The sequence below is a fragment of the Myxocyprinus asiaticus genome, chromosome 12, assembly GCF_019703515.2.
Source record: "Myxocyprinus asiaticus isolate MX2 ecotype Aquarium Trade chromosome 12, UBuf_Myxa_2, whole genome shotgun sequence".
Classification (NCBI taxonomy): Eukaryota; Metazoa; Chordata; class Actinopteri; order Cypriniformes; family Catostomidae; genus Myxocyprinus; species Myxocyprinus asiaticus.
Genome location: NC_059355.1, coordinates 35,540,610 through 35,558,983, shown reverse-complemented (window position 1 = coordinate 35,558,983; position 18,374 = coordinate 35,540,610). Strand labels below are relative to the sequence as shown.

The 18,374-nt window shown below is 40.5% G+C and overlaps 1 protein-coding gene across 3 annotated transcripts in view; it reads left to right on the top strand.

Moving 5' to 3' along the window:
* The window catches only part of LOC127449508 (tensin-2-like), a 33,759-nt gene extending 28,492 nt beyond the window's left edge, over positions 1-5,267 (top strand). For all 3 annotated transcript variants that reach the window (XM_051712995.1, XM_051712993.1, XM_051712994.1), the window contains 6 exons: positions 101-178; positions 279-356; positions 556-724; positions 968-1,036; positions 1,332-1,361; positions 3,223-5,267. In XM_051712995.1, coding sequence (XP_051568955.1) covers positions 101-178; positions 279-356; positions 556-724; positions 968-1,036; positions 1,332-1,361; positions 3,223-3,361 — 563 coding nt within the window. In that variant the 3' untranslated portion in view covers positions 3,362-5,267. The remainder of the gene's footprint in view (positions 1-100; positions 179-278; positions 357-555; positions 725-967; positions 1,037-1,331; positions 1,362-3,222) is intronic.
* The last annotated feature ends 13,107 nt before the right edge of the window (positions 5,268-18,374 follow it).

Sequence of the window (18,374 nt, the reverse complement as noted above, 5' to 3'; positions counted from 1 at the left end):
GAAAAAAGAAGATGCCTTGTTTCTTTACGTGCCTCTAGTGTTCTGATTTTAAAACAGCGCACCCTGCCGATTTTATTCTGATTATTCTCTCTCCTTCCAGGCTCCCTGTCTGCTTTGGTGTATCAGCACTCCATTACACCCGTGTCTCTTCCTTGTGTTCTGCGCATCCCAGATAAAGGTCAAACACACACTTAAACCTCTGTCTGCCATATGGCAATGCATCCAAGATACATTTTTGTCATAAGAGTGTGTCATGAGTCTCTGATTATGCATTTCAGATCTTGTTCGAGAGTTGCAGGAGTTGCAAAGTGGAACAAACACTAGCACAGCTGCGGACCTGTTGAAACAGGGGGCAGGTGAGATTTCTTTGAGAAATCGGGATGTGGAAAGAATACACTGTGAAAAGTGTTACGTTGAGATTATTAATCATACTGTGACTTCATGATATTTTGTATTCAATATTGCAAATTAATTAAAAATAAAAACTTACATGCATCTGATCCTTGTACTCCTTCCTTGTCTAATGTTCTTCATTACTGTTTTGCTCATTGTCAGCTTGTAATGTTCTGTACCTAAACTCTGTGGAAACGGATTCTTTGACTGGCCCGCAAGCTGTCTCCAAGGCAACCATGTGCACTTTGACCCAAGAGCCTCGTCCTTCGCCAACAGTTGTCCACTTCAAAGTGTCCACACAGGGCATCACCCTCACTGATAATCAGCGCAGGTACGTGGTCACAAAAACAAGTACACACAAACACTGAATAATGCTTACAGGTGGACAAGCAATTCAATTTGCATTGTTAACTTGTGGCTTTATTTCATTTTCCAAGCATATTTCCAAGCCTTTAATATTCATATATAAGACAATGCAGATAAAACAGTTCTTAAAGTCTTATTCTGTCCATCTCTTTAAAAGAAAAACACATGCACAGACACACATATAATCCATATCTTCTCTCTCTCTCAGACTGTTTTTCAGGCGACATTATCCTATTCAAAGTGTGACTTTCAGCAGTGTGGATCCACTGGATCGAAGGTGAAATTCATGATTAATCAAACATTTAAAACAGACAATAGGAAATGAGACCTGCCATTGTACTCTACCCTATTGTATGTCCAAGCCAGCATGTTTGTATTGCTTGCTTTCAGTGTAGTGAAAATGTCTAAAGGAGAGGGTTTGGCACTCACACTGATCTAAGTGTGTCAAAGTGTCGTCCATTGTTTTTGCACACGCATATACTCTTCTGTCCTATTTGATGTTCTTCTCTTGCTTGCTCTGATTGTACATGTTGCTTAGCCTCTGTAAATGTGTGTGTGTGTTTGTGTACCAGGTGGACTGATGCTGATAACCCTTGCTGCAAGTAAGTGTTTTTTTTCTACTTGTACACTCTTTAATTTTTTTTCCTGTGTGCGTGATTATCTTTGAATCAGTTTCTTATGTTATGTTTTCTGTTGGTGTATTTCAAAATATGTTGTAAATCTGAAAGTGAGACAAGTGTATTTTCAATGCCAGTCAGAATTAGCTAATTTATAAAACAAAACAAGTGATTTTAAATATAAGCCATATAGGGATAGTTCACACAAAAATGAAAATTCTCTCATCATTTGCTCACCCTCCTGGCATCCCAGATGTGTATGATTTTCTTTCTTTTGCATAACACAAATGAAGATTTTTTAGAAGAATATTTCAGCTCTTTAGGCCCTTACAATGCAAGTGAATGGGTGCCAACATTTTTAACTTCCAAAATCCACATAAAGAGAGCATAAATGTAATCCATATGACTCCAGAGGTTAAATACATGTGTTCAGACATATGATAGGTGTGGGTGAGAAACAAATCAATATTTAAGTCATTTTTTGTCATATATTCTCCTCCCTACCCAGTAGGGGGAGATATGCACAAAGAATGTGAATCACCAAAAACAGAAGAAAGTGAAAGTGAAGGAAAAAGGACATAAATATTTATCTGTTTCTCACCCAAACCTATCATATAGCTTCAGAAGATATGGACTTAACTAACAGAGTCGTCTGTAGTACTTTTATTTTGGAGCTTCAAAATTTTGGCACCCATTCACTTGCATTGTATGGACCTACAGAGCTGAAATATTCTTCTAAAAATCTTCATTTGAGTTCAGCAGATGAAAGAAAGTCATACACATCTGGGATGGCATACAGGTTGAGTAAATGGTGAGAGAATTTAATTTTTTGGGTGAACTAACCCTTTAAATATTAGGCTTGGAATTGGTCAAAGGGCCTGGGGACTAGTGTTGGGTAACATTACTTTTAAAAGTAACTCAGAATATTGCGTTATTCCTTAAAAAAGTAACTTCATTTATTTAAAAGTTAATTTTTATGGAAAACTTTTTTCTCACACCACTGGTTGATCGCATACAACTTCATGCGCCATGTTGATACAAATTGAATGGAATCGTTTTTAATGTTACTAAAATGTCATAAAAACGGGTTGTTTCATGAATCAGTCTACTTGCTTATTCTAAAACAAAAATTTAGAATCTTTTTAGAAACTAAGACATTTTCTCTGCGTACACAATCGATGTAAAAAGTTGCTTGGAGCCACTGATCCAGAGTCAGCTTTTCTCATACCATTCTCCCAGTTACGGGGAGCTGTAACACAGAGTAGTTCGGCTGCATAAGTCAGTGAATTGAGCCGGCTTTCCAGGCTTGTATAGCTAATGCGCATGCACATAAGCGAGTTGATTGACAGGCAATGTCTGTATCTAAAAGGTGATTGGCTCTTTTACCTGCAAGATGTTACTTCCTTTCTACCTCCATTGACTGTTGGGTGCTAAAGCTTCTTGGTTGGGCGTTCCAATTTCTCCTATTCATTTAAATAGAAGTGATTTGTCTCTGCTAAACAGTCTCTGGCCTCACACTTTATAAAACTACAATACCCATCATGCACTACGTCTCCTTCCTGAAGTTTGCACACTTTTACTCCTGATTTCTCGCAATACAGGGAAAGTAGAGGTGTACAAAAGCAACGCGTTACTTTATTTAAAAAGTAACTGATATTATGGCCTAAAATAAAAACATATTGCGTTACTTTACCCATACTCGAAAAAGTATCATCTGATTATGTAACATGCGTTACTTTTAACACATTACCCCCAACACTGGTGGGGACCCTGTATATTTTAGTATGAGGCTCACTTAATTTATTGATCTATCATGGTATTTTCCTTTTATTTTTGTTTTCTATAGGATGTTTGGATTTGTAGCACGGCGCAATGGTGGTTTGGGAAACGTGTGTCACCTGTTTGCAGAGCATGACCCAGAGCAACCAGCAACGGCCATTGTGAACTTCATCAATAAAGTCATGCTGGGACCTCAGCAGCTGTGAAAATGAATGCAGTATTAGAAAGATGAAGAAGAACAAAACAGAGAGAAAGGAGGAAATTTAAAGAGGGCAGTGCAGTGGATAATGTCAGTGTTACATTTACACTGGTGGCCAAAGGTTTGGAATAATGTACAGATTTTGATGTTTCGGAAGGAAATTGGTAATTTAATTCACCAAAGTGGCATTCAACTGATCACAAAGTATAGTCAGGATATTACTGATGTAAAAAACATCACCATCACTATTTGAAAAAACTAAGTCAGTTTTGATCAAATCTAGACAGGTCCCATTTTCAGAAGCCATCACTCCAACACCTTATCCTTGGGTAATCCTGCTAATTGCTAATTTGGTACTAGAAAATCAATTGATTTTTGTGCTATTTGATTTGTTAAATGAAGCTTAATATTGTCTTTGTGTTTGTTTTTGAGTTGCCACAGTATGCAATAGACTGGCATGTCTTAAGGTCAATATTAGGTCAAAAATGGCAAAAAAGAAACAGATTTCTCTAGAAACTCGTCAGTCAGTCATTGTTTTGAGGAACGAAGGCTATGCAATGCTTGGAATTGCCAAAAAACTGAAGATTTCATACAAAAGTGTACACTACAGTCTTCAAAGACAAAGGACAACTGGCTCTAACAAGGACAGAAAGAGATGTGGAAGGCCCAGATGTACAAATAAACAAGAGGATAAGTACATCAGAGTCTCTAGTTTGAGAAATAGACGCCTCACATGTCCTCAGCTGACAGCTTCATTGAATTCTACCTGCTCAACACCAGTTTCATGTACAACAGTAAAGAGAAGACTCAGGGGTGCAGGCCTTATGGGAAGAATTGCAAAGAAAAAGCCACTTTTAAAACAGAAAACCAAAATCAAAAGGTTAGAGTGGGCAAGGAAACACAGACATTGGACAACAGATCATTGGAAAAGAGTGTTATGGATCTTAACCCCATTGAGCTTTTGTGGGATCAGCTAGACTGTAAGGTGCGTGAGAAGTGCCGACAAGACAGCCAGATCTATGGCAAGAGCTACAGGAAGCGTGGGGTGAAATGTCACCTGAGTATCTGGACAAACTGACAGCTAGAACGCCAAGGATCTGCAAAGCTGTCATTACTGCACGTAGAGGATTTTTTGATGAGAACTCTTTGAAGTAGTTTAAGAAGTTCTGAACATTTTTTTCAGATTGTAATAGTAATTTTTCACGTTATTAATGTCCTGACTATACATTGTGATCAGTTGAATGCCACTTTGGTGAATAAAAGTACCAATTTCTTTCCATAAGAGCAAAATCTGTACATTATTCCAAACTTTTGGCTGCCAGTGTATGTACAGAATGAGGAGCATTTTGTCATAAGGATACACAAAAACTGACCTTTTAAGACAACTCAGAATGCAGGCTCAGTCTGGATCATGTTGGTGTTAAAATTGAGTCTGTTGAAAAAAAAGTTACATTTCATATGCTTTTTATTAATTAAGGTTATATGAAGCAAAGTAAAGTAGGCTATATAAAAATAATGAATAAATGAGACATTTTGGTTAGAGCTTGAGAAAATGGGCCTTAATTCTACCACTCAGGATGCCAAAGCTGTATGACTGTTATTCCATTGTTCTGCTTTTATTTTCATTATATTTTGATTTTGTCCTAGTGTTTTAAAAAAAAAAAAAAAATGGTAAGAATGTTTTGGTTTGTTTTGGTTATTTGTTTTGTATTCAAAGTGGCCTGTACATGAGGCAAAGTCATATTTCAGCAGCTTATGCATTTGCAAAGTCATAATTTATGGATTTTAAATAAAATGTCAATCAAAAATTAAACCAAAAACTAGACTCTAATTTTAACATAGAGTGCCTGATTTAGTTATTTAATAAATGTTTGCAGTAATAATGTGCTCAAGGTATATTTCTATCTGGAAGTTTCAGGTCCTTTTATTAAAAAGTGTGATCATGCACCAGCTTCTGTTTTCTTGGATGCTCTTTGCACATAGAAGATTATCTCCTGTCCATCTGACAAGAAACTGATTACTTGAACATGTAGAAAACAAATGAGTAGTTCCCTTTCAGTTCAGTCATGAATGCTGCATCATAGCTGACACGATGGGGTTATTCCTGCAGGCGTAGCCAATCTCTGAAACTGTTTAGTTTCAGAGATTGGCTCCGTCTCCCTCGCAGGCATATATAACGGCAGTGCACAGTGCTATCTCCTCACAGTTTTCTCCTTCAGAGTGCCGATAATTTCTCTCTCGTACCCTGCACGAAATTTTTATTTCTCTCTATTAGAATTTCCCGTCAAGATCTGCACCTCTCACAGTGGGTGAATCAGAGTTTTCTTCAACACCCTGTGGTGCTCTGGCAATCGCGGATTACTACATTCACCGTTGAATGGCAGTGTATGGATTTTCCCTCCTGTGGGACAGCGGGAGGGAGAAACATCTTTGCCGTTTTCACCGCTTCACAGTGAAAGGACTATTCTGCAGCCTGTGGGCTCAACGGAATGTATTTGAATTACTGGATTTTCTGTAAGCACGTAGCATAAGTGCTACAGCCTGATTGTGTTTGAACGTGTATTTGTATACTGTGCACAATTGTAAAGAGCCGTTTGCTTAACGACGTCTTTATAAAGATGACGTTTTGCAAATGTTTCCACAAGCACATGAAAACCCTCTGTCTGGCAGGCATGAGCGCTGTTTTACATTCAGCGGTACTCGTTGAGGCTGATTGTGTTCACTGTGAATGCATGAATCTCAAAAGACACTTGCACTCAGCTCGTTTTTAGTTCTAAAAGCCAAAGCCGGTCCCCTCTCCTCCTGCCATACTCCTTCTGCGGCTCCCAAGGGACCGCACGAAGGAGGCGTGTGAGGACAGGATATAGAGCATGGAGAACTTGAGGATGTTTTGTCACTGGGTCACGCCGTGTGTTTCTCTTCTCCACATAGAGCGGCTTCACCTGCCCAGTACGGCCGTGATGCGCGGCACACATGATGCGATCATGTTCGGAGGAGTTTATGATTAGAGGGGTGCTATGTCAATAACATTATCCCTGCCTGGCATGCTTGTTGAGATTGATCGTATTATTGCGAGTACGTAATACTTAAATGCTTTGCTCTCAACCTGCTTCTGAGGAAGCTGACGCTGTCCCCCTCTCCTCCCTATATCTAGCGAGGACGGGACACAGAGCGTGAAGAATTTGAGGGTGATTTTTGCTGCCTTGTGCCTGCGTCCCTCCTCTTCTCCATTTCCAGCGTCCTCGCCTGTTCCGTTGTGATTTATAACTTGCTCCAACACGCTACAATTGTTCACGATGGTTTATGTCAGGGATACTTTGTCACTAGGCTACATTAGTGGATATGTACGCACTCAGGTGAGATGTTTACCGTAATTTCCCCCCACCCCCCCACCCTTCTGTGGGCGGGAAAATGGTACGAAACGGCGATGCCTGAAGATTCCTTGTTTAAGCCTTAAAAAAAAATTTTTGGCATGCCTCCGAGTTTCACCACTGGTGACGTTCTTCCAGAGCTGCACAAACAGCTTATTATGGCTTGATGTTCTCCCTATTCAGTGAGAGTTCAAGTCTCTGGCGCTGTCACTTTGCTGTGCTTATTAAACACGCTCCTCATTTATCCCGCCGTTGCGAGCTGGGAACATAGTGTGTAATTTCCTCTGTAACGCAGGACGGTTCGCTCTGTTTTTACTATGGTTGGTGTGACCGGCCTTTGTTTAGCTCTGCGTTGTGTGGATAAATGAACAAGACCGGGCAACAGGAATTACTCTGGCCAGATTTTATTCTGCATGAATAAAGAAACAAATTAATCAATCTGTGGCCTTCTCTCACAACTGGAACACCAGCCTCTCTTCAGTCGCGCTTACCGCGAACTGAACACATTTTACACTTTTCATGTAAATCAAAATCAATTGTGTTCAACATATTTCATAAAAAAATAGAAAAATAAAACTAAATAAAATAAAGCATTTTACATAAATTCAAAACAATATTATCAGAAGCATGAAAGAGAACATACCTGCATGAATAAAGAAACAAATTAATCAATCTGTGGCCTTCTCTCACAACTGGAACACCAGCCTGTCCGTGAAAAGCATTATTTTAGCCACAGAGCTTGCACACTCATGCTTAATGAACTCTCTCCAAAAATACATGCTCCATATCATTCACACAAACTTCATACATGTTTGAATAAGATTAAAGTGAATTTAAGAACAAAATTACATGTCTTATTACAATAAAAAAAACCCATATCAAACTTTTTAGATGGAGCTTCAGCACAACTAACCTCTCTTCAGTCGCGCTTACCGCGAACTGAAGGAGAGCAACCAGAACCGGAACATAAGTCTTAAAGGAGCCACGTGCCATTTTTAACAATACTGAAAAAGTACCATATAACCATAGAAACATGACATCTCAAATAAAAGAAATCAATATTAAAAGAATTTCCAGGATACAAAATAATTATATAAATATAACAAATGATAATAACAAAAAGAGAGATTTTGTGTGAAATTAATAAATAAATATAACACCTGTTACATTCACCTCCCCTAATTTCACCAAAATTCTACATGAGTAACGAGAATTTCCTAAAGAATCACAATGCAAAAATACCATAGTTACAGCAATGAAAGCTATCTGTCTTGACAGATACAGAGAAATTTAAGGGTGATCAAGCCTCAAAACCTCTTAGTAAAGTATGTTGCCAAATACACCATACCACACTTAACCTTTGCAACAAATCCTCACTCACATTATTCTTATATCACTTAATGAAAAATTGATCCCAAAAAGAAAAAGAAATAGAAAGTAAACTTCCTACGCAATCACGAAATTTAGAATAGGCTTAAAAGGGACTGTGACTTTTTCTGGAATCTGTTTGACAAGTTTGCCATTTTAAATGGCTTTTGGGCCATAGTCTCAATCAAACGGTTGACTTTTTTTACTACTCTACCAGCCCGTGTTGTAATTGTGCCTTGTTCAGGACCTGGCATTGACGCATCATCACAGACAGGTAAATCAGAGTCAGTAATACCTGAATTGGTCAAATCAGATGTTGCCAATGATGCATTGTCACAATCAGAATTTCCTGTGTTCAATGTTTTATCAGGGAGCATCTGGTTTTGACTGTCTTGACCAGAATTAACACAGTAAGTGTCATCACCTTCATCTTCCTCCTGTTCCATTTGTACATCAAAAGGTTTTGAACTCTTTGAAACATCCTCATTTAATACTAATGAATGTGTTTTGTTTTCAGGATCTTCATCCTCCAAGGAATCAGTGGAATTTGTTGATCGGCTCTCACACTCAAAATCATTTGAGCAATCGGCAACCGTTGATCCACATGTTTCATCCTCAGGACATGTCACTGGTAAGAAACTAATGTCTAAGAGCATGTTCCGATGTACCACTTTAGTGTGCCCTTTGTCATCCTTCACTTTGTATATGTGTGTCTGGGGATCATTATCCACAATGGTGTACACAGTAGGTTCCCATCTATCTGCCAACTTCCTTTTTCCTCTTTCTCCTTTATTGGCAATGAGCACTCTATCTCCATTGCTCAAATGTACTCCCTTGATCTTGCGGTTATAAATCTTGGTCTGTTTCCTCTGTTCTTGTACAGCATGTTTTTGAGCAATTTCAGCTGCTTCGTGAAGGTGAGACATTAAAGTTGCAACATAGCTACTATAATCAACAATCACCGGATCCTTCAATACTTGCTTGAACATTATGTCCACAGGTAATCGTGGGACACGTCCAAACATGAGTTGGAAAGGTGCGTAACCAGTCGTCTCATGTATTGTTGAGTTGTAAGCGAAGGTCAAAGTCTGAATTTGTTGTGGCCACTTATCCTTAGATCTCAGGGGCAAGGAGCGAAGCATATTTCCTAATGTTCGGTTGAACCGCTCTGTGATGCCATTTCCCATAGGATGATAGGCAGTTGTACGAGATTTGGAAACCCCAGAAAGTGCTAGCAATTCAGCAATGAGCTCACTCTCAAAATTTGTGCCTTGATCCGTATGGATCCGCTCAGGGAACCCATACACGCAGAACACATGATCCCATAACTTTCGAGCAACTTGCTTTGCCGTTTGGTTAATGCAAGGAAAGGCATGAGCGAGTTTAGTGAAATGATCTGTCAAGACCAACACATCCACTGAACGCTGCTTGTTATCCTCTGCACTCCAAAAGTCAAGACAAACCAACTCCATAGGTGCAGAAGTTTGAATACTTTCCAGTGGAGCTCGAGCAGCTGGCTCAGGTGTTTTTGCCAGAATACACCTCTTGCAACACTTCACATATTCTCTGATCTCGCTCTCCATCTTGGGCCAGAAGAAGCGCTGTCTTGCCAAATGAACTGTTCTAGCCTGTCCTTGGTGACCGGCAAGATCGTGAAGACCGTGTAGAACTTTTTCTACCATGCTATGAGGCAGAACATACTGATGTCTTCTCTGTCTGCTTATTGGGTCCTTAGTTAACCTGTACAGAATCCCATCACACACTTTTAGGTGATCCCATTGCTTGACAAGGGCTAAAGCTCTGTAGTCGAGCTTTTCTTTCTCTCTTCTTGAAGGGCGTCTTTTACGAAGTACAAAAGGGAGAACCTTGGAAATGGTAAGGTCGAGCTCTTGACTTCTTTCCAACTCATCATGAGAGAACATGGGTAGAGGCTGTTCACCTTGGCTAGTAGCTGCAATCTGCTGAACTAACTGCACCAGCTGAACTGCTCGCGTCACTGTCGCCATTTCCCAGTCATCTTGGACATGGCAAAGTGTCTTGACGGTTACTGGATCACATGACTGCACATGACAACTTGACTGACATCCAAGCTGATCACTCATCTTGTGACACTCAACCTTCAGACGAAACACATCCTGTATTCCTTCTTCTCCTACAGCATCAACTTCGTTAAGTAAGCGGTTGTAACTCTCATTCATGAGCCTATGACTAATTGACCTTGCAAATGGATCTCTGCTTAAGGTATCAGCCACAATGTTCTTGACTCCTGCAATATGTTTTATGTCAAAAGAATAAGAGGCTAATTTTGAAACCCACCTTTGTTCACAGGCATCGAGTTTTGGCTTAGTCATAATGTGTGTAAGTGGATTGTTGTCAGTCCAAACTGTGAAGCTGTGCCCCTTGAGCCAGTGGCTGAACTTTTCGCACACACTCCATTTCAAAGCCAAAAACTCGAGCCTGTGCGCAGGGTACTTCCTCTGTGACACGGTTAGGGTCTTGCTGGCGAAGGCAATAGGCCGAGCTATTTCTTCCCCTGCTGGAACTTGGGATAGCACAGCACCTAACCCATCTAAAGATGCGTCAATTGAGAGAATCAAAGGCCTAGAGAAATCAGGATGTGCTAGCACAGCACAGTTTGACAACCTCTCTTTGAGTGTATTGAAAGCAATGTCACAGTCCTCCGTCCAATCACTTGGATTCAGCTTTCTGAATGTGCCAACAGGCTTCCTAACTTTCTCTTTACCTCGTCTCTTCTGACCCGCAGTTAGAGCAAAGAGAGGCTTGGCGATCGAAGAACAATTATGGATGAAGTGTTGATAGTAGAAAATCATTCCTAGAAATGACTTGATTCTTCGCGCTGATGGAGTGCAACCATCTTCCTCCATAAGTTGCAACTTGGACATTTTGGATATAACATCCACCTTCGTGAAGTCCACTGAGATGCCATGGCCAGAAATAATATGACCCAAGAATCTCACTGAATCACGCAAGAAATGACATTTTTTGGGACTCAGTTTCAGGTGATATAACCTAAGCCGCTGAAAAACCATTTCCAACCTGCTTAAAGCCTCTTGCTCCGTGGGTGCAAACACAAGTAAATCATCCAAATAGCAGAGCAGACTGCTAAAGTTCATATCCCCAAAAATGCTAAGCATCATCCGCATGAACGAAGCTGGGCTGTTGCACAAGCCTTGTGGCATGCGGTTATACTCATGTAGTCCCATAGGAGTAATGAACGCGGTGTATTTTTTGTCTTGTTCATGCATAGGCAAATTGTAGAATCCGGAGGTTAAGTCCAAGGTGCTGAAGTAATTGTTACCTCCTAAAGCAGCGAGACAGTCGGACTGATGAGGGAGTGGGTGAGCATCCTTGAGTGTCCTCGCATTAAGCCACCTGAAGTCCGTACAGATGCGGAGGCTTCCATCCTTTTTCCACACAAGCACCAAAGGCGATGCATATTCGCTTACCGATTTTCTAATTATCCCTTGCTCCTCCATCTCAGTTAACACCTGACGCAGCTTCTGGTAATGAGCAGGAGGGATCCTCCGATATGGCAACCGGAAAGGCCTCTCATCTGTAAGTCGGATACGGTGTTCAAACTCCTTAGCCTCACCACAGTCTAAGGGATGCTTTGAAAACACATCATTGTAATTCACCAATAACTGTACAAGTTTCTCTTTGGATGCATCAGTAACTTTGCAGAGATCAATGTCAATTTCACTTAACCCAACATCTTGCAGTCTCAAATTTGAAGTATAATTTGGAGAAGCTTGCATCTCTGAACTAACCTCCTTTATCTTTCCAGTGCCCTGCAAAACTGGGAAATCTTCAACAGCCAAACAAGGTGAAACATCTGCCAATTTCCGATTCTTTCTTAGCGTGACAGGTTGGTCTGACAAATTGGTTATTTTCATAGGTACCCACCTATCACCCCACATAGATGTTATCACACGAGCTACCATGATGTTTCTTGGCATAGTCTTGGAAGTAGTTGGTTCAACAAGAATGGTACTCCCGAGGGACAATAAAGTGTCGCTGGGCAGTCTTCCCCACACTAAATGTTCTTGTCTAGCAGCAAGAGTGACAGCATGATGAAGCTTTATTGTTCCGATTTTGCTAGGGATCTCATCATGTCGCCAGCGAGTGAGATTTGACATCACATCCAAAAAGTGTTCACCATCCGGTGATAACTGTGTAGCGCTTTGCGATATGAAGTCCCAATACTCATCTGTGTTCTTCATTTGATTCACAATATGCTTGATCAAGTTGGTGCCAAGAATTAAATCATCATGTTGTCCTGGAACAACAAGAATTGGAACTCGACAGCTGATGCCATACACTTTCATACTAACTTCGTACAAACATTTTGGCTGTGCGGTCTTACCCCCAACACCGACAAGAATGATATTCTCAGGTAGTGATCTTTTGTCCAAGACAACATTTTCAGCCAACAACTTTTGTTCAGCTGTCTCACTAAGAGTACAAGACATAGAGCCAGTGTCAAGCATTCCTCTCATGTGGAACTGGTCATTTACAATCACAGAAGTATAGAAAAGATCATCAAAAGCCTTTATTTTCTGCATGTTTTGTGCGTATATCACGCAAGTACCATCAGATGCTGTATGACATGCATTCTCATACTGCTGTTCCAGATCACTTATGAGGGTTTGATCCTCACCCACACATCCCCTCTCCAAATGTGGGTCTAATGGTTTAAAGGACCAGCTCCTCGTGGCGAGTAGTTTACCTCCAGACTGTCATGACTACTCCACTTCGGACACTCTCTTTTTCTGTGTCCATGTTCAAAACAAAACAAGCATAAACCATCTCTTCTACAATGTGCAACTGTAGAATGGTCCATGCCTCTGCACACTTTGCAAAACTTCCTGCTCGCATTCCCATGCCTAAATGAATCTACAGGTACAGAGGGGGTTTGCATGTTATGCTTCAGCACACGATCGAGCAAACTGATAAGGGACTGAGTACAGCTGTCACTTGTCTGAACTGATGGTGTAACTGACAGCCCACCTTGACCTGCTGATACTTTCGGCACATTCCCAGATGTTCCATCATCTAAATTTGACATTTGGGCATTGGTAGCTACAGTCTTCGTAAAGGCAGAATGGTTAGACTGTGCCTTCATTTGTGCTCTTTTCTCAGCTTGATATTCATCAAGACGTTCTTGTATTTCAGCCGCCGTCCACCTATCAGCAGACTTGAACTTCAAGATAGCAGAAAGAGATTGGTCAGGGCAATGCTTAACAAACATTTGTGTCACCTCACGGGTAGGATCTTCAATACTTCTGCCCTGTCTTCTCAAACACTCGTCAGCTACATCAACAGCTTTATTAAGCCGAATCCAATATTCCATTGCATTCTCTCCTGCTACAGGTAAAGTGCCATAGAAGTCAGCAAGCGGCATAGATGAATATGACAATTCGCTGAAGTGCTGTTTGAGTATGTCTGTGACAATCCTTGGGTTTGTTTTAGGCTTCAGTGATGGATTGCTGCGTAGTGCTATCTTGATTACATCTTTAGCTCTCCCCATTAAATTCGACATGATCTCATCGGATTGTTCAGCTAAAGGAACACCTTTCTTCCTCAAATAAACATCCATGAATTCTTCCCATTCGTGTACTGATAATTTGTCAGATCCATCCCCTCTGAAACAGGGAGGTGCCTTAACATCAGGCTTCATCACCAACTTCATACCAGTCAAATTTAGAGAAGGTGACTCCACGAGAACCTGGCTCGTCCCTATGCTCTGCGTTTGAATATCAGGACACTCATTTTTTTCACTGCTTTTTTTCAGCTGATCAGATATTGACTGCCCTATTTGTTGAGCAAGCTGTGTGATTAAACTACTTAAGTCAGTGTTACTGTAGTCTCGGTTGTCTGAAGCAGCACCTTCACACTTTTCTGATTCAGTATTATGTACTCTACCGGGGTTACGGGTAGAACAGAAATCAGGAGAACCAATATTAACTGTCCTTCTGAGTGGTGTCTGTTCAAGTTCACCAAAGATACGCCCCCTGGCAAAACCCAATTCAAACCCATCATTAGGAGAGTAACTTGTCTTCTCACTATTTTTTGACATTTTGAGTTTTACAGATCAACAAAAGTAAATTAGAACAGATAATGATCACAGCAACCAAATAATCAAACAAAATGGTATTACAAATTCAACCTTTTCTTTTTCTTTTCTCTCTTCTGTAAATATGAACTTTCAACCTTTTTTCTGAATTATGTACAGTCTAATGTCCAACCTTTTTTTTTTTTCTTACACACAGGTACAGGCAGAATTAGGACGTTTGAATGCAGCAAACCCCAGCGACCAAGCTGACGTTGATCAAGGAGGATCCACGATGACTTGCATCAAATAAAAGTCACGGCACCAATGTGACCGGCCTTTGTTTAGCTCTGCGTTGTGTGGATAAATGAACAAGACCGGGCAACAGGAATTACTCTGGCCAGATTTTATTCTGCATGAATAAAGAAACAAATTAATCAATCTGTGGCCTTCTCTCACAACTGGAACACCAGCCTCTCTTCAGTCGCGCTTACCGCGAACTGAACACATTTTACACTTTTCATGTAAATCAAAATCAATTGTGTTCAACATATTTCATAAAAAAATAGAAAAATAAAACTAAATAAAATAAAGCATTTTACATAAATTCAAAACAATATTATCAGAAGCATGAAAGAGAACATACCTGCATGAATAAAGAAACAAATTAATCAATCTGTGGCCTTCTCTCACAACTGGAACACCAGCCTGTCCGTGAAAAGCATTATTTTAGCCACAGAGCTTGCACACTCATGCTTAATGAACTCTCTCCAAAAATACATGCTCCATATCATTCACACAAACTTCATACATGTTTGAATAAGATTAAAGTGAATTTAAGAACAAAATTACATGTCTTATTACAATAAAAAAAACCCATATCAAACTTTTTAGACGGAGCTTCAGCACAACTAACCTCTCTTCAGTCGCGCTTACCGCGAACTGAAGGAGAGCAACCAGAACCGGAACATAAGTCTTAAAGGAGCCACGTGCCATTTTTAACAATACTGAAAAAGTACCATATAACCATAGAAACATGACATCTCAAATAAAAGAAATCAATATTAAAAGAATTTCCAGGATACAAAATAATTATATAAATATAACAAATGATAATAACAAAAAGAGAGATTTTGTGTGAAATTAATAAATAAATATAACACCTGTTACATTGGCAACATACTAGGAGACAGCCTATGCTGCAACAGAGTTTTTAGGCGCCTCCACATCACCTAATAGCCATCTCGCTTTCCCCGCCGCTGCGAGCTGGGAACGAGTTAGTGCCTTGACACAGGTCATTTCAATGCCTGTTTGTACATTTTGTTGACGCTGTGCCGCAATGCAGAGATTTTAGGTGCCTCAATATCGCCTAATAGCCCTCTCACTTTCCCCGCTGTCGCGAGAAGGAAATTAGGTTCTGCTTTGGGCACGAGTGTGACTACGTGCTACGATTCACGAGGGAACCACCTTGTTTTAGTGCCGTTATGTCCTCCACCGTAACGGTGCAGGACGTGGCGATTCTCAACTCAGAGATATTAAATCTCCTCACAAAAGACGCGATAGAGGTGGTATCAGGGGACAATGCCCACAGCGGATTCCAAAGCCACTATTTTCTAGTTGCCAAAAAGGACAGAGGATTACATCCCATTTTGGATCTGAGACGCTTGAACTGAGCACTCACGAGGTTTCCGTTCAAAATGATTACTCTTTTACTTTTACTCTATTACTTAATGATTATGAAACAAATTCTGTCTCATGTTTGTCCTATGGACTGGTTTGTATCGATCGACCTGAAAGATGCTTACTTTCATGTACACTTCGCCCATGCACTTTCTGCAATGGGCGCCCAGCCTTTGGCACCTGGACAGGTGCTCAAGCGACCTGGCACAAAAGTTTTCTGGAACTACTCTGTGTATTTCTAGCATTAATTACTTTCAGTTAAAAATGACAATGTGTGGCAAGCGCGAGTATGACAAAATAGGTGTTCTATTGAATAATTTGCAGATTTGGAGAACATACCTTTAAAAGTGTACTTACGTTATTGATTTTGTAGCTGCAGAGCAATCTGATGATCTTTTTCACGCACACACAAACTGTACAGTGAGCGCAAAGAGAGCAGGCAGGTGCGCGAGATAGATGTAAAAAAGTACTTTGAAAGAGTGCGCACTCTGTCGTGATATGGTCCTAACGGTAGGGAGCAGATCAATATGAAGACAAAGCCACGTCCCCGAAATTTTTAGCCAATTTTGAAATCCCAGCCAGACGCTTCTTTCAGGTTGGAAAAGAGGACATGTCCTGGAAAAAATGATGCATGGTCACCCTATGTAACCATTTATCAGTAGAACTGAAAGGACGTTAGTGGAACATCATGCTTAACACAGGGGTAGAGGGGCGCACGGTTGTCATAAGAGCGGGCACTAATGACAAAAAAAAAAAAATCCTCTCATGTGGCTCCCCTCTGTCATTTTGCACCACAGGCAACCGCCTATGTCACCTTTGCCACAGGCCGGCCCTGGCACGGCGTGATGGTATAAATTCCCTACAGTGTCAGCTATGATGCATCATTCATGATTGAATTGAAAGGGAATGATAAAGTTACGACTGTAACCAGGGTTCCCTCAAATGAGGGAATGAATGCTGCATAAGATGGCCGCGCTACTGAATCTTCGCTATAAGGGTCGAGTATTGCTTGCACCCTTCAGTCGAATATTCAGAGGAGGTAGTGCTGTGCACTGCCATGCTCGCTGATGCGCGCGAGGGAGGCGGAGCACAAAGTGTTATCTACCAATTAAAATTTGTGAGAATTTATAGAGTTTCAGAGATTGGCTACCCCTGTAGGGATAAACCCATATTGTCAGCTATGAAGCAGCATTCATTTCCTCATTTGAGGGAACTATGGTTACAGTCCTAACCTTATCAGTCTCTAGATTTAGGTTTTGTTAATCACCTCATGCTTCACTCTTGTTAGGCTGAGAACTGAAAAGAAAACTATTGCTAGTCTTTGCTTGTTGCCAGTTAAGTATATTTTGCATAGGTGTGGTCTACTATCATAAATGTACTCATAATAAATAAAGCCATTTAATTCTGCTAAATACAATGCTACCAGCATTACTGTGGTGTTGGGGGCGTGGTTGTGTGTCTGTTTGCGGGAGAGAGGGAGTGGTGTGGCTCGTCAAGCTGGTTGACATGATCTCTAACAGCTGTTTGTTGTTACAGTGATAGTGGGGAGAGGCCTCAAAAGCAGCCAAAACTTGAGAGAGAGAGTGTGTGTGTGAGAGAGAGAGAGAGAGAGAGAGTGTGTGTGTGTGAGAGAGAGAGAGAGAGAGAGAGAGAGAGAGAGAGAGAGAGAGTGTGTGTGTGAGAGAGAGAGAGAGAGAGAGAGAGAGAGAGAGTGAGAGAGAGAGTGAGAGTGAGTGAGTGAGTGAGAGAGAGAGAGAGAGAGAGAGTGTGTGTGCAGCGGTTTAATGGTTTTAGGTGTTGTGAATCTGAAATTTCAAGTAGTTTATGCTGACTGAGAGTTTTGTTACACTGAACTGTTTGAAATAAGAAACGCACTGTGAAGAAGGCACGCCGAGAGTGTGGAAGGCAGAAAAATAAAAGCCTACCTGAAGCGTGTCACTGCTCCCCGTCTCCTTTCCCATACCCGAACTTAGAGTGTTACAATTACATTAGCCTATACTTAATTAGGGATGTAATGCTAAGGGAATTATAAATGTGGTAAATTAAAAGATGGTATAATTGCACAAAAAGGACATTAAAATTACTTTATAGACTATAGCCTATATTTTATTGTGAAATGTAAAATCTGGAGGGACTGTTTTCTTCCTTAAAGATTTTGGACAATAACTGTGCACATCAAATAGCTTGATCACGTTTATGTTCAAGGCTAATTGTGCACATATGTGTTGTGCAGGCTACTTCATTTCCTGTCAAAAATTGAATGACTTTACCATGTCTAAAGCAAACCCTTCTTCCACAATAATTAATAGGTTAGCATTTTTGTAATTTAACATGACGAAGAGTAATTGATCCTATAGGGACCGTCGCAGTTTGTTTACACGCATCTAAATCACACGCGTTTAGTTACTAGCATTAGAAGGTGCTTTTGCTGATGATTTGTTCTAGATCTCGTTCTTAAACCCATTTAATTTTGTTTCATTTGTTTTCAGCCCTTGATGAAAGTGTGTTTTTTCTGCAATTTCAAAAGGACG